Genomic DNA, 25,911 nt, shown 5'->3' on the forward strand with positions numbered 1-25,911 from the left:
GGGTTGTGAACAACTTACAGACTGCCTGATCTGCTCAGCTGATCCTTGATCTCCACTCACTCCCTCAGTACTTGTACTGCTCACTTCCACCTGCTCTCTGCCAGACTGTTGCCTTTCCATCATTCCTGTAGAGTAAATCAGAACCTGAAAGTGAACCTGAACCTGTTTGCCTGACTCATAATCTTATTACTAATTTAAAATTCCTCCCATCAAATATAGATCAATATAGAACATGGCTACCAAGGAAGAGCAACATCTTGACATTTACATGCAGGCTGCCAATTTGATCCCAAACTCCTTTTGCTCTTTCTCTGCTTCCTGTCCTGTTCTGTTCTTACTGATATTAATCGTATGTGTTGTATTAGGTGCAAATCCTTTCAAATGTGCTCTTCAAATTTGGAACTTTAATCAAATTGAGGGTTGAGAAAAATGTGTGTTGGCATGTGTCCAGAATATTAATACATAAAAACCTTAATTTAAGTGAAAAAGTCCCAGTTTTTACATGAATGTGTTGCTTGTAAAAAGCTTTGGCCACAAACCTCTGACCCACATGGACGAGCTCCAATCTCGTTACAGCCACGAAAGCTGCCAGCTCGTCTGGTCACAGAGTGAAGAGTCACGCCTTCATGCCAGACTAAAGAACAAAGTGACAAACGGGGAACTGCTGATTAGTACATAGCATGAATCACCTGAGAGGTTCCAGGTTTTGCACTGCACTTGTTCTTACCTTCTGCATTCCAGCCCTGCAGATCAAATTTGGGAAGAAACAAAGTGTTTAAGATAACTGCCTCCACAATAGTCCCTGCTTTTCATGTGGTTCATCCACCCACCCATCCATTTTCTTCTGCTTACCCAACTCAGGTTCGTGGGGGAGCTGAAGCCCATCTCAGCTATCATAGCGCAAGAGACTTGGCACATCCGGGAGGCAACTGGAGAGAAACAACATGGAAACAGGAGAACATGCAAACAGCATGTCTAAGGGGTCACCACAGTGGATGGATATGCACATGTGATTTGGCACAGATTTTTATGCTGGATGCCCTTCCTGTACTCCCGGCACTGGGAGCACACCAGCTTGTGACCCCTTGAGGCTGGATTTGAGACTGTGTCATTTCAATAACTTAACAGTATACATATAGAGTTGGGGGAGTGGGGGTGATTCTTGGATGTACAGGTTGCAGTTTGTGACAGATTTGCTTCTTAATACACTCGCAAACTATTGCTTCCAACAGTTGCCTGTAGCACTCAAAAACTAGAAATTTGGGGACATTTCTGGATACAATGCTCCTCCTTTCAGTTTGAATGTGATTCAAATTTACAGAAAGTAGGAGGTTCTTATTGCCACACTTGTCATTTTAAATTACAGAGAAAATAGTGAAGGCAAATACAGATTGTGGAAGAAGTAGGCAGCAGTTTGACTGACAGGGTTGTGGCTCAGGTATGATCTTGCAGCAGTGAGAATCGTTCATATTTTTGTTGCATATATCAAATAAATTGATGCAGCAGACACTTTCAGGTTTGCCCATTAGTGCCAAATGCATCATATTGCATATGCTGGTCTTTGTCCATGCTTCAGGGCATTTAGAGGCTAAATTTTGTTGCATTGTCAGGTTCACTGCACACTAGCAGTTAGCAGTTTACATCTGTAGATTCAGCAATAATATATTCTTAATGAGAACACAAAACAAGGTGTACTCTGTACACTGCACAGACTGTCTGTGAGTGTAATCCTGTAAAAAAGACAGTAGAGGATATTTTTGCTCCACGTAACTATAAATACACTCTGAGCTTAGCTGAGCTTAACAAATGCAAAACCAAAAAATGTTGTAAGACGTAATTCAGAAACTTGCTTTTATTTCATTAACAACACCTGAAACAGTCGCCCGATGCTGATGCTGATGATGCAGCTGCGCCTGCGTCGAGCCCCCTCTGAGCTGCAACTGGCAGCTATAAAAAGCAACTTAAGGTGCACTCAGCTGCACTTGAGAAAGCAGTTTAAGGCGAACTGGAAGCCACACTGACAAAGCTTAAGACAATTAACACCATTAAGACTTAATTATCTTACATGGCTGTCTTTAAACAGCTCACATTTGCCTTTTACGAGTAACACAGTTTTGTTTGTTAGTGCTTTCTTTTTCTAATTCTCTTTGAATGCTTGAATGTTAAAAAATACTTGACTGTCAAAAAGACCTTGAATATTTTGCCCAGTGGCACTTTAAAGAAGTTCTAGCTCACACAGTTTGCAGACTTTCCCCTAATGTTCATGTAAATTCATGGATTTTTTTTAAACGCATCAAGGCTTTGAAAATTATTCGAATTTTAGAAATGTATCATTTATTGCTGCAGGTAAAGTTAGTAGTTTTTTTACCTGCTGAGGTTTTGTCCATTTTATTTTTACTACTTTCATTCATTCATATTCACAGTGACTAACCCATACTCCGCTTCTGATGAGATCAGTTTTGTTGCAGACTAAAGCTCTGGTGGTCAAATAGCCGTGTCTCTGCTGCAGGCCCTCTTTTTAATGAACTGGCCAAAGGCTTTGGACTGATGTTTGTTATGTTTATGCCTCATTACACGAGGCAGTGTCCCTTTTGTCTGCTCACAGTTCAGAGGCTCGAACAGTTAATTGATGCAGTGACACAAAAGCACATTAGTATCCGGAGGCCTCACACATACTGTCACTGGCACCAACAAAAAGCACCAGACACACGCAAGCAGCAAAATGTTGCACTGCAAAGTCGCACTGAGAAGCTTAAATGCTGCTCAGAATACAGTGTAATTAAGTAACAAGTAGACACGCTTAAGTCATTTTAAAAACTATTTCTGTCTTCCATGAGCACAGACAAAACCCTGACACAACATCCTATTAACAGAATTTCTAATGTGTGAAATATACCAGTCACTTAGGAATACCCGTTTAACTGCCCATTAACACAAATATCTAATCAGCCAATCACATGGCAGGATTTCCTTGCATTCAGGCATATAGATATGGTCAAGTTGCTGCTAAAGTTCAAACCGAGCATCAGAATAGAGAAAAAAGGTTAAAGTTAAAATTACAAGTAAAGGAGGTGGGGAGAGAGTGTGTGTAATCATAACTGTATTTAAAAAACAACAACAAATTAACCATTTTACTGTTGTTGTTCGTGTGTTATTAATAAAAGTTTCACTAACCAATTTGTCATGCAGTATGTCATGGTAATGGATGTACGGTGAAACTTAGAAAGAAAGAAAGAAAGAAAGAAAGAAAGAAAGAAAGAAAGAAAGAAACAAAGAAAGAAAGAAAGAAAGAAAGAAAGAGGAACTGAGGCAGGCTCTCTTAAATACCTGATGCAACCTACCTGTGCAGTGCTCAGTGTGCTCTTGTTTTACAGGTGAAGCATTCTCATATAAATAATAGATTTCATTTACATATCTTTGTTAATTTGTGCCACAATGTGTATGAAGTTACCTGAGAAATAGCAGGTGTCAGACTGCAGCTGTCAGACTGTACAATCAAAACTGCTCCCAACAAACACAGATGTTTACATCAGTGCTGTAACAACTTCTACTGTTATAACTGCACATTACTTTTCTCAGCTTATATATACACTAACTTATTGGAAGTTACATGTCTACTTTTTAATGCACAGGTACAATACACAGTCTGCACTTTTCTAATTATTCTAAATATTCTTAACTATTTAAACACCTTTCAGTATCCTGCTCTGTTTGCACACTATCTGTACGCTAATTTTAACAACTGTACTGTACTCTGCTCTGGTAACTATTGTCCATGATGTAAATATGTAAAAATTGTGTTTTCTGTTCTGTGTCCTGTTCTTTTTTGTATGTGTGTGGGTTTTTTTTGCTGCTGATACAACCAAATATCCCCTTGTGGGACAATTAAAGGATTATTCAATTCTCTATTCTAAAAGCTATTTGTGGTATTTGTTAACCTAAACTGTTGCACCACACTCTATTTCCTCTTGTTTGACCAATAACAGGATACCATCCCATTCTGGATGAAAGACCCAATAACGCATAAGTGTTAATTCCACCCATCCATCCTTTCTCTTCTGCTTATCCAGTTCAGATTTGTGTGTTAATATTTATAAATAAAATTAATATTAATCTGTAAAAAATTTTAAAAAGCAAACTAATTTGTTTGCACACATGTGTTTTAGTTTTTATCTGCCGTTAGTAAGCACGGCCAACTTGATGCTGATCGGCTAACCTAACACGACCTTTGCTGCAGTGTTCATTTATCAAACCTTTCTCTGCACTGGTGAAGAAAAAAACAAAAGACTGCTTCTGTGAATAAGTAGGTCTGGTTGCCATGGAAACAGTATATTCAGTTACGCTCCTCGTCTTCAATTTTTTGCTCACAATTTATCCCTGAAGCCGGTTTTGTTTTATTTTATTATTATTTTTTTATTTTTAAAACAATTTGAGTTAATAACTGTGGATTTTACCGTTTTATACCCTGCAAATGAATCAGACCAGAGTCTGTGGTTATTGTACTGCTATGTGCAAAATCCTAAATTAAACCTTCTGTGTTAATATGAGCTAAGACACAAAGACACGTAGTTAGTGGAAAATATTCTCATTTATTGAGTTCATTAAAAATATTTCCATTTACTGAGAAAATATAGGATTTATCTAATTCACTCAGGCGGGTTGTGAATTATAGACTTTCTCATTATAATAATGAAAAAAAAAGCACAAACACACAAACACAAGGGAAATTTGCTAATACACAAAATAGACTGTGCAATGTTAATCAGCAGCTTTGGCGAGCAGAGGTGGTAGATGAGTTAAGAAGAACAGTCCAAAGATATCACAGATATCAAACTGTCTTTTATTCATTTTTATATTATTTTTTTCTCTGCATGGGTTATTAGAGATGAAAGTGAGGGGTTCGGGAGATGAAGAGAAGCTGGGGATTAGGAAAAGTAGGAAAGGACGATGGAGCATTGGTGGAAAAGTGGGGGGAGGGTTGGGTGAATAAAGTGCATGAGACAAAAGAGAGTGTGAGGGGGTTTGTTTTCAGGTCAAACCTCTAAAACATCAAAAGCTGCCTCCTCTGTGCAGGTTGTAGAGTTCTAGCTGCTTAATTGACAGTAGGACCACATGAGGGGTAAACAGGGAGGAAAAAAAAGAAGAAAAACAGCTAAATGCTGCAATGCTTTTGCTAGCTGATCAATTTGTGTGCAATTTATCTCAAATTACATGAGGGACAATGAATATGAGGATGGGTATTTTGGGAAGGAGAAGGAAAGCTGGGCTGTGAGGTGAGAGACAGGAGGACTCGGTCCAAGAAAACAGTTGAGGTTTCTAGACGATTCCATATTTCGCCAGGTCGCTGAGCTCCATGTCCCCAAAGGCTTCCCATGGGCAGACCACGGTGAAGTCTGTGCCAAGACCCTCCATGCCGGGGATGTCGTCTCCAAATCTAATTGGAAGAAACAACAAGCTTTGATGAGCAAAACCAGCAGAAAGAAAGACAAAGTTATGGAAGAAAAGCTGCACATGTGATGTTAAAAACAAAACAAAGAAAGCATCTCACCCCTTCTGGCCCGGTTTGGGCGCCTTGCTCTTGAAGGTGCGTGCGGCCCTCTGCTTAAATTTGGGAGGTGCTTTCTTGTCAACGGGAGTTGCAACGTCTGCCATTGTGTTTGGTTCCTGAAAGAGAAAACAGGTTAAAAAATAACATTAATATGTTGATTTCCTGCAAAGATACCACTAACAATTCAGATTTATTGGAGGAGAACTTGTAATTTCTTTTTCTCAGCATGTGTTTTGCTTATTCTTCTATCTTTGTGAATCACTTTCTGGGGGTTTCTTTTTTTATGCTGTTTCTTCATGCCTTTTATTGTCTTACATAAACCAGTTCCAGTGCCTTGGTGCTAAAGGTTGTTATAGAAATAAAACTGAATTTGCCTCTTTTCTTTGTTCGGCTACATCAATCAATAATCTCCTCTTTACAGAGGAGTCATTGCACATCCCTTCTGGAAACACTTATATTTCACACTCAGGCTTGCAAACAACCAAGCAAATCACTAAATTATGAGTGCATTAACCATTGGAAATAAAATCCTCAACCAGCGAGTTCACCCAAATCCAATCCAACAGTGCCTTGAGCAGTATTTACAAAAAGGCCATCACAAAGCATTGCTTCTTATGAAATGTCTCATTTCAACTCCATTTCAGGCGTGATACTCAGGAAGGAAAAGAAAAGCTGTAAAGCCAGTGCTCTGTTTTTCTCTGCTGTGAGGATGTAGTTACAAAAGCAGAAAAGAATCTGAGGTAATACAAAGCAATAATAGCCTAAACTCCTCGCACAAGAGCTGACAAAATTGCAGTTTCATCTCACCTTTTGTTCAAAGTCTCAAAGAGTTTTTCTGATGCTGTCTGGCGAGTCTGTCGTTTTCTCACTTGTGGTGTCTCTCTCAGACTGACGACCCGTTTTTAAAGTCCTCCGAGCTGCTAATCCACTCAGATGTTCGCTCTGTGATGTGCCAGCTCTGCCCTATTCTGAACCAGCTCAGCCACAAATAGAGGAGATAAAGGATAGTGAGATATAAATACAAGGTGTATTTCAAGATAGACATGCCTGTAAATGTGCAAACTGAAGCAAACTACAGAGGAGCCATTCACGGGCAGCAGCGGGCGACAGTGATTAACACACAAATCTAAATATGGAGAAAGATACCTGTCTATCTAACTGCCATAGCTACATTATCAATCAATCATCCATCGATCACCACACGCATCAGTTTCTACCTGAATCATGCTATCATTTACTGAATATTCACTGCCACTTCATTAGGCACACCTATTTAACTGCTTGCTAACACGGATATCTAATTAGTAAATCATGTGGCAGCAACTCTGTGATTTTATTCACGTCGACGCGATCAGAATGATCTGATGAAGTTCAAATCGAGCATAAGAATGAGGAAGAAAAGTGATTTAAGTAACTCTGGATTTTGGCTTGGCTTTTGGTGCCAGATGAGCTGGTCTGAGTATTAGTATCACAAACTGGTGGGACTTTCCCACACAGCCGTCTCTAGGGTTTTCCGTGAATGGCCTGAAAAAGAGGAAATATTCAGTGGGCAGTTCTTCGGGTAAACCAAAACATTCCTTGCTGATGCCAGAGGTTGGAGGAAAAATTGCCAGACTGCTTCAAGTTGACATGAAAGCAAGTGTGACTTAAATAAGCACTTGTTACAACCAGGGTGCGCAGAAGAGCATCTCTGAACAGACAGCAGGTCAAACCTTGAGGCAGATGGGCTACAGCAGCAGAACACCTCACCACTGAACACATCTTGCGATGGCTGCTTCACATGCAGGATGACGCCTCATGTCACAAAGTTCAAAACATCTCAATGTGGCTCTGTGATCGTCAAAAGGCTGCGATGCTGAACAAAAAAGACAATATGGAAATTAGATTGTGACAGTTAAGGAAATTATTTATAAATTTTGATTGTGTTTCATTCTTTCGGTCCTGTTATCACCTGTACTTCAAGTACAGGTAAATTATTTTGTGCACAATCTCATCGCCCTCCTGTGTGTTTCATGAGGTTATATTTATGAGGGTAAAATTTTGCATCCCTTCACTGACTTCACTGTACTGAAGGGGTAACCATCATTTCTTCTACCATTGTTTACCCAAATTTAATATTTTACACCTCTTCATGGATTGGAGATAATATTTGTAAACAAACGTGTCCTGATATAGCTTCAAGAGGATCTGGAGCACCACGTGATGTAAGAGCAGAGGTGCCCTGAACTCTTTTCAGGTGATGAATCAGATGCTGACAAATAAAGAACACTTAACTATTCAGCTTTTAATCCTTCAACACATGGCATGAACTGTGCCTAGGTACAGTATGTAGACCTTTAAATGAATGATTACCAATGTGACAGGTGTGGTCTGCAGGTAGAAACACACTAATGCTGTCTTTACAGTTAATGTAAGGCAATAAAAAGAAAGAAAGAAAGAAAATCTGAGCTTTAAGGCTACTGTACAGCTTTTCTGGGGCTTTCCTAAATTTAATTATCTGATTAATACTGGAAGAAGTGCCTAAAAGATCTGGAAAGGACTTTTATTTATTTTATTTTTTTGGTCAAATTTATTGTTTGTTTGTTTGTTTGTTTTTTCAAATTAAGAATGATCACGATCAGCTGATTATGATTTCAAGCTCAACTGTTATGTAGATTAACAAAAAGGTATTTGGTAAAATGCATCTACCAGAAAATATTCCTCTATTGACAGTCAGAATCAAGCCCCAAACAGGTTAATATCATTGAATGAACCTCTTAGTTTCTCTTCTCCGTTGTGCTTCATTATATAAGGAACATATGTCTTTATATGGCAAGATGCATTAGGGTGAACATATGAGGTCACTCCCTAAGCTAATCAAGGGAAAAATCGAGCCCGTGCTGTAAAAAAATAGGACAGAAAAGCTATGGATAAGCATGTTAGAGGGATTAGAGGGGAGAGTATATAAGCAGGGAGCAAGCCATAGACTACAACAACACGAACAGACCAGAGAGGCATAATCCAGAAGCCACCCGTGCTACTGCAACAACAGGTAAGATCTAACTCTGACTTTCACTCAGCTGTGAGCTTTGGTTGACTTTCCATTCTGCAGTGAAGATTATTCAGAGAAGAAATAAAGAGTAAGAGTCACTTAAGAACTTTATTTTGGAGATATATTTTACACATTTCTAAAAAAATAAAACCAAAAAATCATTTCAAGCTTTATAGTTTAAAGTTTGTGCACCGTATGTCTTCTTTACATCATTTTTTTTCTTCTTTATGCTTTCAATTTTGTAAATGCTGTTTAGAAAAGCATTTAAAAAGTCATTATAAAAAAAGTCATTATTATATAGTTTTTTTAATTGTGTAAGACAGCCAAGGGAGGCTTATTTGTGGGGGGGTTTGCAAATAATGTCGAAATTAACAGAAACCTATGAAATATATCACTCCCCTTGATACAAAAAACAAAAACCTTCAAGTAAACCTTCAAAAGGAAAAATTCATTTACACTGGCATCATTTTAACTCTTTTATTTGTCTTATTATTTCAGCATGTTATAACACCTGTCACTATAGCCTTATTTAATTTGTACTAAAATTTTATGGAAAACCAAATAAAAAATATTCATTAATTAGTTTCTTTAAAATGATTAATTGATTTATCTAGTTGTGTTTTTGTACACAATTGCAATGTTATATATGTATATATGTGTGTGTGTGTATAGTGCACATATATATATATGTGCACTGTATATATATATATATATATATAACATTGCAATTGTGTACAAAATGTGTAGCAAAAAACACAACTAGATTTCTCTTATAATATATATTATATATATATATATGTATACATAGATATATATATATATATATATATAAAACAGCAAATGTTGGTTGTAACTACATTATAAAAGTTGAATAAAGGTGGGATACTTAGGAGTTAATCTGCTTGTTGTTACAAAAGTCCATCAGTGAGGTCAAAGCACATTTGTAATCAGGAGCACTGATGAGCTTAACTATGACACAGTCAACTGAGCCAAGAAAAGACCAGATTAAAGTAGACTGAAATTGTTGTTCAGGTCAAATCCCCTTATACCCGAGCTTATTATTTACACCACGCAGGTTAACCTTCAGTCTAACAGCAGAATTAGCAGAAATCCTGGTCTCTAAATATATGCCGTGTTAACTTGACCACACATGAACTCAAAAGTCAAGGTGTAAAAATAGCCACTGATGGTGTAACAAAGCTTAAGGTGCTATGGTAGCTTTGGTTTATAATTTGATCTAAGCTGCAAGTGTTATATCATCAAAGAAGTGGCGGCTTAGGAGGAGGTCGACGAATGGTCTTAAACACCAAGATTAAGTGATTAACTGTTTATTCTTTTTCTCTCAGATCATAAACAATGGCAGACGCACCTGCACCTGCTGACAAGAAGGCACCTCCCAAGTTCAAACAGAGGACAGCCCGTACCTTCAAGAGCAAGGCCCCCAAACCAGGCCAGAAGGGGTGAGAGGAAGACACGGCACAACATTTCTAATACTTCACGCTCCAACCGCACTAAATATTAAAGCTAGCGCATGACAGTTAGGAGATAGTAGTCCATTTTAGCTTGAGGGATGACATTTAAAAATCATATTGCCACATCCTATAATAGAACAGTGTTGATGACTAAAGCAGTGACTCCTGAATATTTAATTTCACGGGTATTCGGATCAAACTTGTGATCGATTGGATTATTTTTGCTAAACTAGTTTCAAAACAGTTACATCGACTGTTGGACTAACATTTGCAACACAATACTTAAACAATCACAGGGGATAGTATTTCAATCACAGAACTCTTCTGCTTTCTTTGACACATGAAATCCTTGCTCGAGTATAGTCTTTGCATAGTACAGAGCATGGACGCCAAGCTCAATTTACATCGTGGGCCATGTACACCCCACTTTGATCTTAAGTGTCTAAGGAAGTTTAACTACCCATTCTAAAACTCAGAAATCTCTATTGTAGATAATAAAATATACTAATAGTTTCTATATTACTTCATTATTTTGGTATATTATGGGAGAGGTGTGTATCAGTGGGAAAAGGTGTAAAACCTATGAAAATACAGTTAAAAGTCCAAATCTAACCCCTCCTTCATATTTTTCGATGGCATCCAGTGGGCTGGACTGGAGTCTTACCCAGGCCTTGTGTTTGACACACCTGATATTGAGTACTCATTAAATGATACACAGTGAATGCAGGTCAAGAGTTAAGACATGCTTTTGTTGCTTTTTTTAGATTCGGAGACGACATCCCCGGCATGGAGGGTCTCGGTACAGACTTCACAGTGGTCTGCCCATGGGAAGCCTTTGGGGACATGGAGCTCAGCGACCTGGCGAAATATGGAATCGTCTAGAAACCCTCCCGTGCCCTTTCCTCAATTATAAACCTCCCTGCACTAATTTTCCTCCACTCAGTCCTCTTATCTTTCACTTCACAGCCCAGGAGGCTTTCCCCCTCCCCAAATCCCGACTTGAAGTTTATTGTGGTTGTTACACCCATATGTAGTTTGGGAAAAATTACACAAAACCTTCTATCCTCAAGGTTGATCCAACTATGTGTCAAAGCTATCATATATTACATTAAATAGCTCTATGTACATTTATTTATTTATATATGCTTCACTGAGGTGTCCGTGTGTCAACCTGCTCCTCCAAACTCCCTCCCTTGTACTTTGTGCTGGTTTGTTTGTTCTGAGAGACCATTCAGATATGTTGAAAGCAAGTTTCCTCACAGCGGCATCATCACTAAACCTTCTCTCTTCTGCCTTTTCCGCTCCGCCCGTCCTCCACCTCTTTGGAGTTATTTTTTCTTAATGTACAGATGATGATGAATATATAAATAAATATATTTTTATTTTTATGAAATATGAATGTAATGTTGCACATGCTATTAATGTAGGAATGGAAGTTATGTCAATAAATACTTTCCCCTATAAAAACCTTTGTGTCTTTTTGAACAGATACTATACTTTTAAGGTAATCAAAGAAAACAAACATTTATGCGAGCCAGACAACGTCAGAGATTTAAACATCTCAACATTAGTTACATGTATTATCACAAACTCGTGCAAGGGAACCTCATGGTTTCATGACATATGATGAAAAAATTTAGTTTTGTTAACGTAAATTATATAAAATTATATAGCTCCCATAGGTCATTTATAGCTATTTGATAGGTGGTTGCTGGGCAACGTGGCTATGTCATGAAATCTGATATAGATAAGAACCTTATGAAGCCTAAGATGGGCCTGCAAGTCGGGTTTGGGTGCTCGACTCCTGATCATGTAGGAGTAGTATGCGGACAAAGAAACAGACAAACAGACAGAAATGTATTATTTTATGTATAGATATCGATCACACAGACTGCTTTCCATGGATATTTGTGATCCTCGTTTTTTGTTTTTTTTTCTTCCTGTGTTCAACACAAGATTAAAGCTTTCACTTATCCAGTAATCCACTGAATCAATGATATGGCACAACATTGTTTATGGACCTTTGTTATGATTCCCAGGTAATATCAATGACTGTCAGGTTGCTATTTGAGGTTATGAACAAAGTATTTCACAAATACTGCCAACCAAACACTTGGGCACAATCACAGGTTGTTCTGATTGTGATTTAAAAAATTAAATCAACAACAACAAATAAATAAGCTTGATCAGCTTTATCCAAAGAACGGAAGAATACACTTGTTTTTAAAGCCACCTTCAGCTTCACTCAAGGGCTTGAGAGTGCTTGAAGGTCAGACAGTGACCCGAATTTTATATCTTTAGTCTACATAGAGTTTAATAGCAGAAAGAAAAAAGTAAGAAGATGTGCAAAAAAACATAAAAACAAAATAGATGGTTACCCGGCTTTGCTCCTTGGCCCTCAACTAGATTATATCGCTGCTGTGGGCCCGGTTCAGGGTCAGAGTAAGGAGTAAGCAAATAGGGTAAACATGGATACCCCCTATCACCAAGCAAGTAGCCAGTGAACTCTCCTGAGACAGAAGGATACACTTCAGTTCAAATGTCCCTGAAGCAATTGGTCTTTATATATTTTAAAGTATTTTCAACTCACCATGTCCAAATTTTGTGCTCAGTGTACATTCACGGAATATTTGTGAGTCATGGACAGAGCCTGGCCACTTGGCTTCCACATTTGTGATAATGTTGGCAGCATCATATATGATCTTCACAGTGCAGAGAACACAAATTAGCATCCATTACTATGATGAAATAATTTGTTAGTTTGAAATGCTACAGGGAACTATGTACCTGTACATTAATGCTGTGGAAAGACTTCCTGTTCACATAGTCTCCTTCATTTACTGAAGGAGCAATGATTGGAATGTGAGTGCCATCTGTACAGCCAATCACGCCTGGGAACCCTGAAAATAAATGTAAAATATAAGTAGTAGTTCAAGTATCACCACATCATAAATTAAGTTTTGTTCATCCTGATACCTGCAATTTTGTGGCATCCCTCTTTGATAAATCTTGTGGGTCTATGACCGGGGAACACCACAGACGAGTACAGGAGACGTTTCAGTGCAACTGTAACATTCCTGACTGCCCGACAGACGGTAGCCTTGGAAACGTGCTCAGCGTCACCAATATTATACAGAAAGCTCCCGTTTGCAAAAAACCGAAGTGCAATACAAATAATATGTAATGAACTGAGAGCATGTCCGCGATGTGTCACATGCGTAATATATGGCCTGAGGATGTTAGTCAAATAAATTATAGATTGTGCTGAGAAACGGTAACGTTCACACAGGAAATCATCAGGAAATGATAAAATGTCCAAACGCGCTCTGATCACTCTCTCCCGGCGGTGAGCTCTGCGGAGAATTTGGGCTTCACGATCTACTGGCTCTTCAAGGAAGGAGCACGCCATGTTCCTACAGTCAGGTTTCCGACAAAGGGGCGGAGACAGTCAGGGTTAGTTGTGGTAAACCTGCTAGGGGGCAGGTTAGCTTCACGGCGTGTGTCGTCATAGTGACTCACTCAGGCTTCAGCTGAACTCGCTTTGTGAAACCGCAAACCCAGAGTTTTCGTTAACTCAGGGTATACTTACTCAGTTTTTCCACTAAACCGGCTTCCTGAAACAGGGCCCTGCACTATAATATAAGACTCAACCACTTTAATAATGCATAGAAAGAAAAAAGCAATCTGAGAAGTTCAATCACAACAAAACATTTTTATATAAAACATTTTATATGGACATTCAATAACAAAAAAACATAATGGCAGTCAAGGGGGAATACAGACATGACAGAGGAAAGGGGACTGTCCATTGAGAAACCATAGCAACTATGAAGGATGACCACATAGTTTACTATAATACACTGGCAAGAAAACCACGACAGGAAAAAAAATGAAGCTGCCACGTGTCATTTGTGCGGCAGCCATTTTGTTTGTCACCGGGCCTTTTTGCCAAACAGCACTGTGCTCTTTGATGCGTTAACTAGCTTAGATTCGCTAGCTGCCTGTCATGGAGTTTAGTGGTAAAGAAGAACGCAGCTGGGCTCTGCTGCTCAGGAATCAAATATGAAAAGACACAAGAGTCATGCAAAACTATTTTTTTATATATAACTCGACAAGTATCGCTCATGCTGGTTTGTCCATGCCTTCAGTGGCTCCAAAAGTCCATCTTAGAGTATTTTGTGTAGCACATGTCAAGCCAGAACATGCTGGGTACTGTTAGCATCTTTGGCTAGTGCCTTTTTTTTCTTCTTTTTTTAAAAAAAAGAAAAATTAAAAGTGTCTGAAGCACATTCTACATTAATATGGAGATTTTTTTTTAAAGTAACACTAAATGACTTGAGAAAATCCAACAGCAGCACATTTAAAAGAAAGGGAGAAAAAAAAGCATGTTAATGAAAAGCCTGTTTTCCTGATTGTGAGAAGCAGAAAACACAAAAGGTCGCTTTGAAGATGGATAAAAACAACTTCATATCCCAATGCTGACAAATTGTTTTTCGCCAGGAACCTTAACCTGTGCATGTATGAGCGATAACACTTTTTTCAAACAAATCCAGAGTAGCCAAGCTGACAGATTTAGCCAGTGAAATGTAAGGAATCATTAAGATTTCAAACCAAAACAATAAAGACTGCTTTAACTCAAGTGCTACAGGCCTATGTTCACTCATTCCAAATAGCTCAGTCGCTTGCAAAACATGGACACACGTACACAAAAAAAAGTGTTACTGTATATTTTGAAATATGATAAATGTCAAGCTAGCAGATCCTATGATCAATCAAAAACAAACAAACAAACAAACAAACAAAAAATGACTGAATAGTCAACCAAAAGGACAAAAGTTTGGTGGTGTGACACGCATACCTTTGTTTGTCCCCAACCAGCTATGCTTTCCAGCTGAAGAACTTTACTCCCAAGAGAAAAAACAAAGTCACTTGAAAATGTCCTTGCACCTTACAGGACAAGGAACAACACAGAAGATGAAAGTAAATAATAAAAACAGCTGTAGGATTATGATAATAACAATAACAAAGATAATATATTTATACATACGGCAGAAAAATGTGCTTTCTACAAATCTTTGGAACAAAAACAAAAGCCCAAAAATAAAAAAAAAAGCCACATTTTGGAAATATAGAATACAATGGAATAGAAATATGCACAATTGTGTTTTGCATTTAAATATTTACTACAAACTCACTAACTGAATCTCTCTCTCTTGCTCAGCAGTTGCTGCTGCAGCATCTTAAACACAATACCAACAGAAGTATGTTTCAGGAAGACTCATCCATTGCTGGACACTCTACAAAAGATGGAATATGAGGGGGCGGGGATCCAAATAATATATTCCTACATTAAAAGGACCAACCACTATTTGAACCCCAGGGTTTAGTTTGGGTGTAAACTCCACTAAACGGGAACCTTTTCCCCCCCCTTCTTCTTCTGTGTAGTGTTGCCATGTTTGTAGTGTCGGGTGAAGTCCCGTGCACGGATATAAGCTGTTTTCATATACCTGACAGCATATTTGTACTTTGTTAATGATTTTTAACCCCAGGGTTCACTGTTGAATCCATGACAGCAGCGGCTGCTGACTCAAACATAAGAATGGTTTTATAAGAGTAATAATGAGAATAATTACAATTACAAATATCATTAATAATAATAATTTGGTAACTTTTTTTTCTCTCTAAACTAATTTCTTTGCATATAACAATTTTAAGTTTAAAGGTTTACCATTTCCACATACTAAGAAAACTTGAGGTAAGGAACAGCTCTAATAAACCCTCCCTCCTTCAGCTTTCGGACGTGATTTCTATAGCGTTATAAACCGTCACATCATCTCTCCAAGCTGCCACATTCAGTCTCCCTCTGCCAGAAAGAACACCGCGGGATTGGAAATCCTCTCCTTACTATCCGCCCACGTCGAGGAGGAATTATAAAATCCATCCGTGGGTGGTTTTATCATTTGACTCGTCATTCTGGTTCAGAATGTTTTCTCGGTGCTCTTTCTGCGCACCGTCTTTCTTCCTACTGCCCTGATGTTTTGTGGACACCTCCATTGTGTGTTTCCCTTTCTTTTTCCTTCAGCGGAGAGCGTGTGCAGGCCACACAACGCTCGGCTCTTTCATGCACTCACACACACAAACACGCACACGGGTGACGGCTGTTTTAAGTGTCAGTTATCCACATGCAGCCTTTGGAAGAACATCTGGGCTCTGTCCCAAATCTTGTGCTGCTGAGTGCAGAGGGAATAAGAAGGGGAGACTATAATACAGCCGTGCAATAGGGAAGGAGGCCATCTTAAGTCTTATTTTTTTCTCTTCTTCTTCTTCTTTTTTTTTTTAACATTAAGGCCATCCTTCAGTCTTTAATACAGCATTCCTCTATTTCTGTAGTAGCGTATATAAGAAAACGTGGGACTGCTCTGGGGTGGGATCTGAAATATCTTCTTTGTGGTCAAGTCCACGTTTTAAAACTGGGTGCAGTCCACCTCCGTGACAACAGGGGGAGCTCTTTCAAAGTAATTCAATGGAAGAGAGGAGCTCCTGGGAAATGTAGTGTCTTTAGTAGGGAGCAAATCTACTGTAGCCTCCCCTGTACAGCGTAGCCTACAAAGCAATAAAAGGAACACTTAGTGAATAAAATCGTTCACTAGAGTCAGAATTGCAGTTGTTTCAAGCTGTGATTCGTCATTTTCGTCAATACATCACAGAAAAAGACCAAAACGAATTGATTTGTCAAACACGAGTTGCTGGTGTACGCATAGCCTAATAAAAGTACACAGAACCCTTGTGCCAGATACACATTGGTAAAATAAAACTGCTCATTTTTCCTTAATTCAGGCTCTTTCTTAGTTGCATAAACACTATTATACATATTAATCAGTGACTACAACATAACATATTCAAACAATACTGATTAATACTAAAAATATTGACATTTTCTTGCGAACAGACCACAAAACAGTATTCACGCCCTACGTGGACTTACCATGGCTCCAACGCCGTAGGCAGCTGGGGCAAGTGCAGCGTGGTAGGGATCTGCCGTGTAAACTCGTCCATAACTATGAAGGGGGGGGGGAAGGGTTACACAAGCTGATTTAGATTAGCTGCAAAATGATTCTGACATAGTGCAGGAGAGAAACAAGTGTTGTGTCTTTTTAAGAAGGCCCAAGATACCTCAAAATGTGAAGAAAGTTAGGCACACAAAATTAATTTTATCTTATTAGTATTTTTTCTGCTAGCTGTTAGAAACTACAACAGTGTCATACATACAGCCCACCCAAAGTGTTCAAATTACAGAGGGGGACGTCAACAAAATGTTAAACTTTTCCCTGTATTTTAGATCAGGAAACACGACACTGCAAAAGTTTAAGAACAGATCACATCGTTTCGTGTAAGCTAAAGGTTCATTTTTGTATTTAACCTTTACCTAACCGGGATTAAATGACTCCTCAGATTTAAAGTCTCTTTTGTAAGGGCGTCCCAGTCGACACAAGCATGACAACAATCACCTCTACATGCATCTGACATGGGAACCAGCAGACGCTCAGTACTGCAATTATAAATATTGCAATTTATCACTTTTTTTCAACTGTACAATAGCTCCTCAAATTTAAACTTTGCAAATATCTGTTTTATCCAGTAAAATAAAATGATCTGACTTCAGTTATTTTTTGTATTTTGTTGTGTTTTTGTATTTTATATTTTATATTGTTGTGTTTTTGTATTTTCCTATTGTATATAGTATTTGTATTTCTATTTTATTCTATTGTATATATTATTCTATTTTATTCTATTGCATTTTATTGCATTCAAGTGTTTTCTAATATCTGCTGCATAACTTTGCACTTTTGCTGTAACAAAACAAATTTCCGATCTGTGGGACTAATAAAGGTCATCTTATCTTATCTTATCTTTTTTCTGCAAAAATGAGATCGTCGAGGAAACAAAACCTCCCAGAAACGTTGCCATAAGACAGACTCAGCCGCAGATTTTCTCCTAGATGTAAAAAGGTTGCTGTCTTATTTTTACTCGTGTGACTGAGGCTCTGAATCAGGAGGTAGCTTTGTCAACCTAAGCCTGGTTTTTCTGTAAAAGTTTGCTCACGTTGCTAATGTAACCTCAGGATGCTGGTGCATGAGATAGGCCTTGCTGTTCACAGTATTTCCAGAGTATTTTAATGTTTTTAATATATCGATATTGACACGATGTAGTTACGCAAAAGTAGCAATTGTGATAAAAAAGTGTCCAGGACACTACGCTCACCTGTCACTGTAAGCTGCCGCTGCAGCTGCTGCCGCCGCAGGCGTTGCTACTGCAGCCGGCTGGGCGTATCGATACGCTGCATAGCCACCCTGTGAGGAGTCGATGGAGACGAGACAGGTGGAGGACAGAGAAGAGGGGAAGAGCGGAGCAGAGGAAAAGAGGAGAGAGAGAGAAAAAGAGATGCAATGAAAGGGCAGGAAGGACGGGACGGAAAGAAGAGAAAGGTCTTGTTTAAAGTTTGCCATATTTTCTCTGCAGACTATTAAAAAACACTAGCAGTGAATCTAACGTGTTACATTGTGAGAAAAAAAACTGCTGAGAAGAGAGCGAGAGATTAACAAGCAGTCAGTCAGCAAAACTGGCTAATCTGGTGCAGTACAGCATTCACAAGGATGTAGCTCAGGCTCTGTGTGGCTCTCTCACTTCATGGCTAATGTGGGGAAAAAAATACCCTTAATTGCAGACAATGCTGTTGTTGTTTTTAGCGTTTGTAGCTCTGAATCGCCTTCATCTATCCCACAGTGAGTTAGACATGAAGGGAGAGAGAGTTCACAGCCATAACTGTGCCCCACCCCGGTTCCCCTACCAAAAACACACAGTTAAAGAAAGGGGAAGGAGTGGCAGGATGATCGTGTCATTATCTAGGTTTGGATGAACAGCTGATGAACAGACACAAAAATAAAACTACAGGTGTAAGAAGACAAGTCAGCCAGTCGGATTTTAAAAAATGAAAAAAAAGGGGGCAAACACACACACTCTCACATGGCCAGCAACCAATCACTGACAGACACAGCATGCTTTCCCGAATTCAGAACAAACAGTGTATTAGGCCAAACATCCCTATGGAAACAAAAATAAATAAATAAGGAAAGAAACACACACCACTGCATTCTACCCTAAGGAATCAGTTCCTGCATTCAGGACCACACAGTTGCTGCTATGGGAGGAAGGCTGGACCGGGGGAGGAGGGGAAGATGAGGGAAGGAGAGACAGAGAAAGTAGAGGTGATGGAAAAGGATAGGAGGGAAGGTGGGAAACCACAGTGAACATAAGAGTAGAAAAGAAGGGTCTGATAATAATAAAAATGAAGAGGAAGAGAAAGTACTGAACTAGATAAGAACCTTTAGTAAAGGTCTACTTTAACAGTCAAAGGAGGAAAGGATGAATAAAAAGGGAGGTTGGCAGAAATAAAAGGAGAAGATTTGGGAGGAAAATACACGGGATGGGGGGCGGGGAGTCAGCCTTGTAAGTATGTCTGCATGCTGACATTGATTCAGTTAGCATGCCACAGGTGAAACAGATAGGGAGATTCCTGGAAGGGGTCTGAATGATCTGCTAATTGGATGAAGGAAAATCTCTCTCTACATCCCTTTAAAACTGCGAGTACTCTCTGTACTCAAATCACAGGTTTGGGTATTACTTATTTAGCTTATTTCATCTTCGTTAATACAGGAAATGCGACGTCTCGGAAAGCTACGGTGCACGATCGCTCAAGTGAAATTTAAAAAGCAGGTTTCACAAAATGAACAAGCGTTCGGGCTCAAAAATGACAACGGCGATTCAACCCCAATTTTCAGGGAGTTTCTCACAAAATAAATAAAGAAAACAAAACGCAATGATTAAAACATGAAGCCTAACATTTGTTTGTTCCATCAACAAGAAGCAAAAAGATCATGTTCGGGTCTACAGGGCTTAACAAATTTATTAGACCACCTGTCATAAATACAAGAAAACACAAATGAGTCTTGTTCAAAGACTAAGGATTATGTTTATTAGACAAATAGACCGATTTCATATTTTTACACCCAAAGTGGAGCCGAGCATCCTAAGAGGTCAGAAATTAATCAAGCTTAACATTAAAACCACTAAAACTATGTTTTTCTGCTCAGGGATGCAAGTAAATACCTGTAATTTAGCCTCTTAATAAAAAAAAAAAAAAGCTTTACTATTTTATTCTGCTTTTACTGTCAAACAGTGCATTTTTAATTCATTAGTTACAACAATAATTAGCATTAAAAGTATCATTTTAATTAAAGAGCTTGTGCATACTGGCAGATTAACCATTACAGAAACATAAAAAATGATTTTGCTAATTACAAATCCTGTTAATTCAGGGCACTTGTGGTATAAACCAAACATTTGGTGGTGGTCTAATGAATGTGTTTAACACTGCGTGTGTGTGCACACTAATGGAAAGCTGAAGTGTCAGCATAGATCAGATTCAATCGAGTTTTTCAAGCTCTGACCAAACGTATATCCCTCGATCCCTTTTCCACTACTTCCGTTGGATACTGCACTTAATTTACAGAAAAACATATCAGACCAGCCGCCGTTTGGTTTTGTTTTTTCCTAATGTGTTTTGCATTCTTTCCTCCCCCTTCCGCAACTCCGCCCATGTCAGAATCCAGTGAGTTAGTAGAAGAAGACAGAGAAGGCATTTCAATCTCAGATGGTCAATAATGTCTAGCAGCACGCAGTCATTGGAGACGAGGAGGATGCACACTGGCTCTCACACAGAGTGTGTAAAACCCTACCTGGGGCAATCTGCCACTAATGTCCTGAAACACTAGTCTACAGAGAGAACAGAAACATCTATTGTCAACCTGGTCACACACGCGCGCACACACACCATTACACACAGGCACACACTCGTAATCACATTGGTACAAACTAACTCACAAATGCACAGAGACAAACCCTAGAGGAGTCTACTCACGAATGAGTGCACGGTTTTGCCGTGTTGTGCTGGACAGCTAAGCGAGCGCTGGCGCGTTGAATGTGAGACTGTGCAAATTTTGATTTCAATCAAAGGCCTCGTTTAAGTTTCAGTAAAATGTCAAGCGGTGATGAGTCAAAACACTCAAAAGTACACGTCTCTACGGGTTTGATCCGTGCCATTTCACACTTGAAAACCCACAAGGCAACAAGGGGGAGGGGAAAGGTAGGTGACGAGGGAGGCAGTGGAGGAGAGGCAGGCGTACTTACATAGAGATCAGCTGCACCGTAAAAACCATCCTGATAGGCCATCACACTGAGAGAGAAACAGATAATACAGGAGAAAGGGGGGAGGACAGATAGAGAGTAGAAAAAGGAGCGGTGGTGGGAAGTCAAAACAAACAAAACGAAACAAAAGGGCAAAAAAATGGTGTGATGCGCCACCATGTGGGCAGTGCAGAAAACAACAAAGAAGAGTGACGATTGAGGGGGGAAAGATGGGAAAACGGTGCCAAACAGATTGTGAGAGAGAGAAGAGAGAAAGAAGGGTGAGATTATTACACACCGTGCAACATGCAGGACAAAAATACCACCTCTTTGTATGCAAATGCCTCAAAGTGATACTACTGTTTCTTCGGCTGCTTATTAAACATTGAAAAAACTACTCAATGTAGCTATCATTACCATTTTGGACTTACAAGGAAATGGTATTTCAGCTCAGCCAACCATCAATGTCAACTCTCAATAAAAAATTATATTCAAACACACAGCATGCATTATTTTTTATTTTTTTATATAAAAAGTGCAGCCATGCTTCTAAGAAGACGATTGATCCGATCTGTGACATCATCGTCACTATTAGCGGTGTTGTTATTTTTGAGTGTATTTACCCAGGATAGGTGGGGATGGCAGGCTGTGGGACAGCGGCCCTGACTGCGCTGTAGACTGGCCGAGCACGACCTCGGAGGTGAGCGCCTCGAAAGGTTGCAGCGGTCGAGGCAGCTGCTGCTGCTGCTGCTGCTGGGTACGGAAACCCTGGTACTGAGAGCAAGAGAGACAGAATTAAAACACGGTTTATTTTTACTGATGTCGATTAAACATTTAGATTGACTGAAATCACAATCATTTGTCCTACAAATCAATAAAAAGCAGCAAATGCTTGCTATAACTCCCCAGAGTTCAACTGATGTATTCAAATTCAACTAAAAACTAAAGATGACCTATCAACATCTATTATAAATCTATCTAACACACAGAAAGTATTGCACCTTCATTTTTAAGCATAAATGTCAAACAGCTGTAAAATACTGGAACAGCACGCTGAGTAATCCTTGCATTTCTTTTTTCTTCAATACACAGCAAACTTTTCGATGTAGACTAACTCTCGGGCTGGCGGTATTTTCTAGATGTCTAGTCACGACTGAATAATAGTCCCCCGGGAAAAAAATTCAACTGACATCGCAGAAGTTACCATAACGCCAGTTTGAGGTCACCTCAACGTTACCTGGACATCCTTGTAAGAGTTTTGAGAATTTTGTTTTGCATCGTGCTCCTTTTCAAGGAATTTTATTCCCAGATGAGATTAAAAAAAAAAAAAAATCTACATGAAAACATGTTTCTCAATGAAAAAGGAGAGAGAATGGGAAAGAAAAAACAAAACACCTCAACAGTGACTCAAACTCACAATCTCACACTTTCGGGTCCACCACTTCTCCCACTGAGCTAATTGATTTCACGTGTCAGTAGTAGCACTCCTTCCTGAGTTTAAGATGCTGACATCGCAGACAGCGAGGGGAGAAGTGTAAGCGTGTGATGCATCAAGTTCTTCCGGTAACAAGTGAAATGTAATTTGGGTGTTTATCTATTTAACTATTTAAAAAAAGATGTCATTAGATGTTGAGGTGACATTCACACAACAATGTGCTAGCTAAATTAGCTGTCATTGTTAAGAATAAATAAATAAATTATCTGAACCGTGTTTTGCACTTTGTAAAAATCAGAAAAGTTTGGCCTGACCTCTTATTGTGATCAGTTTTGGGAGACATGCAAGCAATGTTTGCTGGGTATCAGTCAGGTAAGAATAAAGGAAGGCTTTCTTACCTGTATAGAGCTCAGGACTGTAAATGCCTCCAACCATAGGACTCAGCTTCCATCCAGCTATAATAAAGAAAATTGACAACAACATGTAAACAGAAACGTGTCACAGAAGCGACGGGCAGCCAGGGTTCACACGACATTTACTCATTCTTGCATGTTGTTTGTTTCTTTGGGGAGGGGGTGGGGGTAGTGTCTGCCGCTTTAATTTAGTGACAATAATTTCTGCCCCCTCTCTCTGGTCCAACCGTGCAAAATGCATTACCATATGGCAGTGCCGCAAGGCCCTCTCCGTTCGAGTACGGCGTGGTCATCTTCTTGTTTGTCATCACTCTGGCTGTGGCGTTATTAACCTGGACACCAAAGAAAGTGATCAGAGGCTCATTTCATTCACTTTTAATGGTTGACACAAGCACAGTCCAATCACAGGTCAGGTTACGCTGAGTTTTGTCTGTGACACTTCATATGATTACTGGAGCTTTCATATTCAGTGAGGTGTCGTTTTACTTTTCACAGTTTTGTACTTATGACAGGGGTTAATTCTGTTGATGAGCAGCGATGGTATTTGTTGCATGCGCTTCTTTTGAAGGAGAAAGACATTGAAAACAAGGATCCTGGTGAGTAGTCAGGCAGTTTTGCACGCAAACAATGCAACCATTGGCACACAGAACAAAGAAAACAACAAAATATCTGAGATCAAAGGCATTCAAAAAGAAATCCAAGACCATTATTTTGCTACCTTAAAAAAAAGGAGGGAAAAAGAAGGTGAATTAAGCGGCAAATTCATCAGTTGAACACAATGCAAAAAACATCAATCGAAGAGTTCATACACAAATTACACACGGCCAATCAAGAGCGCATCACATCACCAGAGGTGAGCAAAACTAGCCAGTCAGCAAGCATCAGATGCAGCAAGAGACCAATCAAATAAGGTCGGCAGCCCTCCCAATCAAATACACATCATACAGAAAAAAGGAGGAAGAGGAGGGAGAGAGAACAACAGAGAAAGGACAGAAATATAAAAGGGATGCAGAAGGAGGAGCCAGTCCACATGAAAACACACAGAAAAAACACACACATGACGTGGAGAAGAGAGACAGCGAGTGAACAGTCCATCCAAATGTGCAGTTCTTCAAACAAACGAACAATAAGATGCAATACACTCGTACAACATTCATCTGACCGTTTGCCTACATTGGATCTAACTGTACGTGAGCAGTGATGGAGAAATGATGGATGGAGCAAGAACGAGTACAGAAAGAGAAAAAGTCTAGATAAAAGACAGAGAGGATGGGGGATGCAAATATCATTCCTCAAATCAAAAAATAAAAATCAAATGAAAAAAATCGAACAGAAACCACGGCTGTGAAACACTGCCAGGCATTTCAGATCAGTGTCACACGCCAGAAACACCTCGAAGCACACAACCACCAACACACACCATCCAGAACCAAACTTATCGAAAACAAGGAAACCGCTTAACAGAAATCAGAACAAAGAAAAGCTGTCGCTGATTTAAAAAAGATTCTACTAATTATTTCATGACAGCTTTTTTAAAATCTTTTGTATTTTTTTTTTCTCAAATTACCACATTTAGTAAAATTGCTTTACGATATGCTTGCATCCCCTTTAGGGCAACACACTATTCATCCACAGGTACAGCTTTAAGAGGAAATGTCACGTCTGCACAGCCGTATCTCTGCAACTGTCTGCAGTCCGCAAATTGGTGCAGAAGGTTGTAGTCAAGCACTACAGCACGCCATGATATACAGACTACTATTATCCCCTCTCCAGTTAAGCTAACATTGCACACATGCTTTAGCATGCTGTCCCACTAAGGTGCAGAAAATGCAGCTATCAGCTGACACATGACACAGAGAGATGACATAGTACTATATGACGTCATACAGATGACGAGAAAGAGAGTAAACCATGCAGGATACAGCTCTGGAATTAAATGCTGAATGCAGTTAGAGAGGTGATTGGAATGAACGCATAAGAAGTGGTAGTCATAGTTGTTGCACTTGCAGATAGATGCAGTACATTCAGTTACACAAGTGGCCTTTTTGTAATGCCATGCGGTCAATGGCTAATCACGTAAATCGTTTCATTCACCACCTCCCCAAATCAATCACAGGATTAGCCAATCAGGTTCTGTCAATTGACCAATCAAGCCTCCCTTAAGTAAGAGGAGTCCTTCATTTGGGTGTTGGGTGCATCGTTATTTATTCTTTTTAATTTCATTTGGACGGATGGGGTTGGGGGGAGGGGTCATTCAAAGATGATGCCATGTGTACACAACTTACCGTTGGCAGGGAAACGGCGTGAGGACACGCGAGCAGTTACCGTGGAGACTGACAACAACAACAACATACAAAAATCATCAGGGAAATAGAGAAAATATATGTAAGAAAGAAATGATGAACCAAAAAAACCAAAAAAAAAAAAAAAAGTAAACATAAACAAAACGAGGTAATGAAAAGCAACCCCCACCCTGTGGTAGAGAGGAAGTGATGTAACAGGTCACGTGTCAACAGTCACCTACAAGAATCAGCCACATCACAACAATCTAGCCTCTAAAAAAACAATTTAAAAAAACAACAACAACAAAAAACCCTCTGCGAACAAATGACAGAAACAGAACGGAAACAGAAAACGTCAGAAATTAAAATATAACTTGGGGAAGGAAACTACACGTTATAGTATTGTCCAGGTTATATTCAAATAACTGACAAAGTTATCACTCAAAGTCTAACTGATTCCCACTCTCTGGAGTTTGTGCTACCTGA

General features: G+C 39.3%; 3 protein-coding genes and 1 non-coding gene across 10 annotated transcripts in view; 1 reads left to right on the top strand and 3 right to left on the bottom strand.

Annotated features, from left to right (window-relative positions):
• Window positions 1-4,819: 4,819 nt before the first annotated feature.
• LOC102308369 (retinal cone rhodopsin-sensitive cGMP 3',5'-cyclic phosphodiesterase subunit gamma) lies at window positions 4,820-6,506 on the bottom strand. Its single transcript, XM_005946680.2, has 3 exons — window positions 6,356-6,506; window positions 5,549-5,664; window positions 4,820-5,434 (listed from the first exon to the last, which is right to left on the bottom strand). Exons 2-3 carry the CDS (start codon window positions 5,650-5,652, stop codon window positions 5,317-5,319), a joined length of 222 nt encoding a protein of 73 aa, XP_005946742.1. The 5' UTR covers window positions 5,653-5,664; window positions 6,356-6,506; the 3' UTR covers window positions 4,820-5,316.
• Window positions 6,507-8,495: 1,989 nt separating this feature from the next.
• Window positions 8,496-11,518, top strand: LOC121812235 (retinal cone rhodopsin-sensitive cGMP 3',5'-cyclic phosphodiesterase subunit gamma-like). Its single transcript, XM_042213785.1, has 3 exons — window positions 8,496-8,579; window positions 9,926-10,039; window positions 10,816-11,518. Exons 2-3 carry the CDS (start codon window positions 9,936-9,938, stop codon window positions 10,931-10,933), a joined length of 222 nt encoding a protein of 73 aa, XP_042069719.1. The 5' UTR covers window positions 8,496-8,579; window positions 9,926-9,935; the 3' UTR covers window positions 10,934-11,518.
• A 381-nt stretch (window positions 11,519-11,899) lies between these two features.
• LOC102307298 lies at window positions 11,900-12,904 on the bottom strand. The gene is made up of 3 exons (XR_006052940.1): window positions 12,839-12,904; window positions 12,642-12,753; window positions 11,900-12,561 (listed from the first exon to the last, which is right to left on the bottom strand). It is a non-coding gene; the product is annotated as an uncharacterized LOC102307298 (transcript).
• Window positions 12,905-13,739: 835 nt separating this feature from the next.
• Window positions 13,740-25,911, bottom strand: part of rbfox2 (RNA binding fox-1 homolog 2) — a 41,007-nt gene continuing 28,835 nt past the window's right edge. For 4 of the 7 annotated variants that reach the window (XM_005946679.3, XM_014329025.2, XM_014329027.2 and 1 more), the window contains 7 exons: window positions 23,388-23,475; window positions 23,129-23,185; window positions 21,919-22,069; window positions 21,299-21,344; window positions 18,314-18,402; window positions 17,037-17,109; window positions 13,740-16,654 (listed from right to left, as the gene is read on the bottom strand). In XM_005946679.3, the coding sequence (XP_005946741.1) occupies window positions 16,610-16,654; window positions 17,037-17,109; window positions 18,314-18,402; window positions 21,299-21,344; window positions 21,919-22,069; window positions 23,129-23,185; window positions 23,388-23,475 (549 nt within the window). In that variant the 3' untranslated portion in view covers window positions 13,740-16,609. Of the gene's footprint in view, window positions 16,655-17,036; window positions 17,110-18,313; window positions 18,403-20,847; window positions 20,885-21,298; window positions 21,345-21,918; window positions 22,070-23,128; window positions 23,186-23,387; window positions 23,476-25,911 lie in introns of those variants that run through there. The other 3 variants (XM_042213786.1, XR_006052941.1, XR_006052942.1) reach the window with 3 other exon arrangements.

The sequence above is a fragment of the Haplochromis burtoni genome, unplaced genomic scaffold (assembly GCF_018398535.1).
Source record: "Haplochromis burtoni strain Fernald_Lab_line unplaced genomic scaffold, NCSU_Asbu1 Contig_481, whole genome shotgun sequence".
Taxonomy (NCBI): Eukaryota; Metazoa; Chordata; class Actinopteri; order Cichliformes; family Cichlidae; genus Haplochromis; species Haplochromis burtoni.

Bases quoted from the DNA above. Each gene is read 5' to 3' on its own strand.
- LOC102308369 (XM_005946680.2), bottom strand. From the start codon at position 5,652: ATGGCAGACGTTGCAACTCCCGTTGACAAGAAAGCACCTCCCAAATTT. The intron at 5,435-5,548 runs GTGAGATGCTTT...TCTTCCAATTAG, and splicing joins CCCAAACCGGGCCAGAAGGG to ATTTGGAGACGACATCCCCG.
- LOC121812235 (XM_042213785.1), top strand. From the start codon at position 9,936: ATGGCAGACGCACCTGCACCTGCTGACAAGAAGGCACCTCCCAAGTTC. The intron at 10,040-10,815 runs GTGAGAGGAAGA...TGCTTTTTTTAG, and splicing joins CCCAAACCAGGCCAGAAGGG to ATTCGGAGACGACATCCCCG.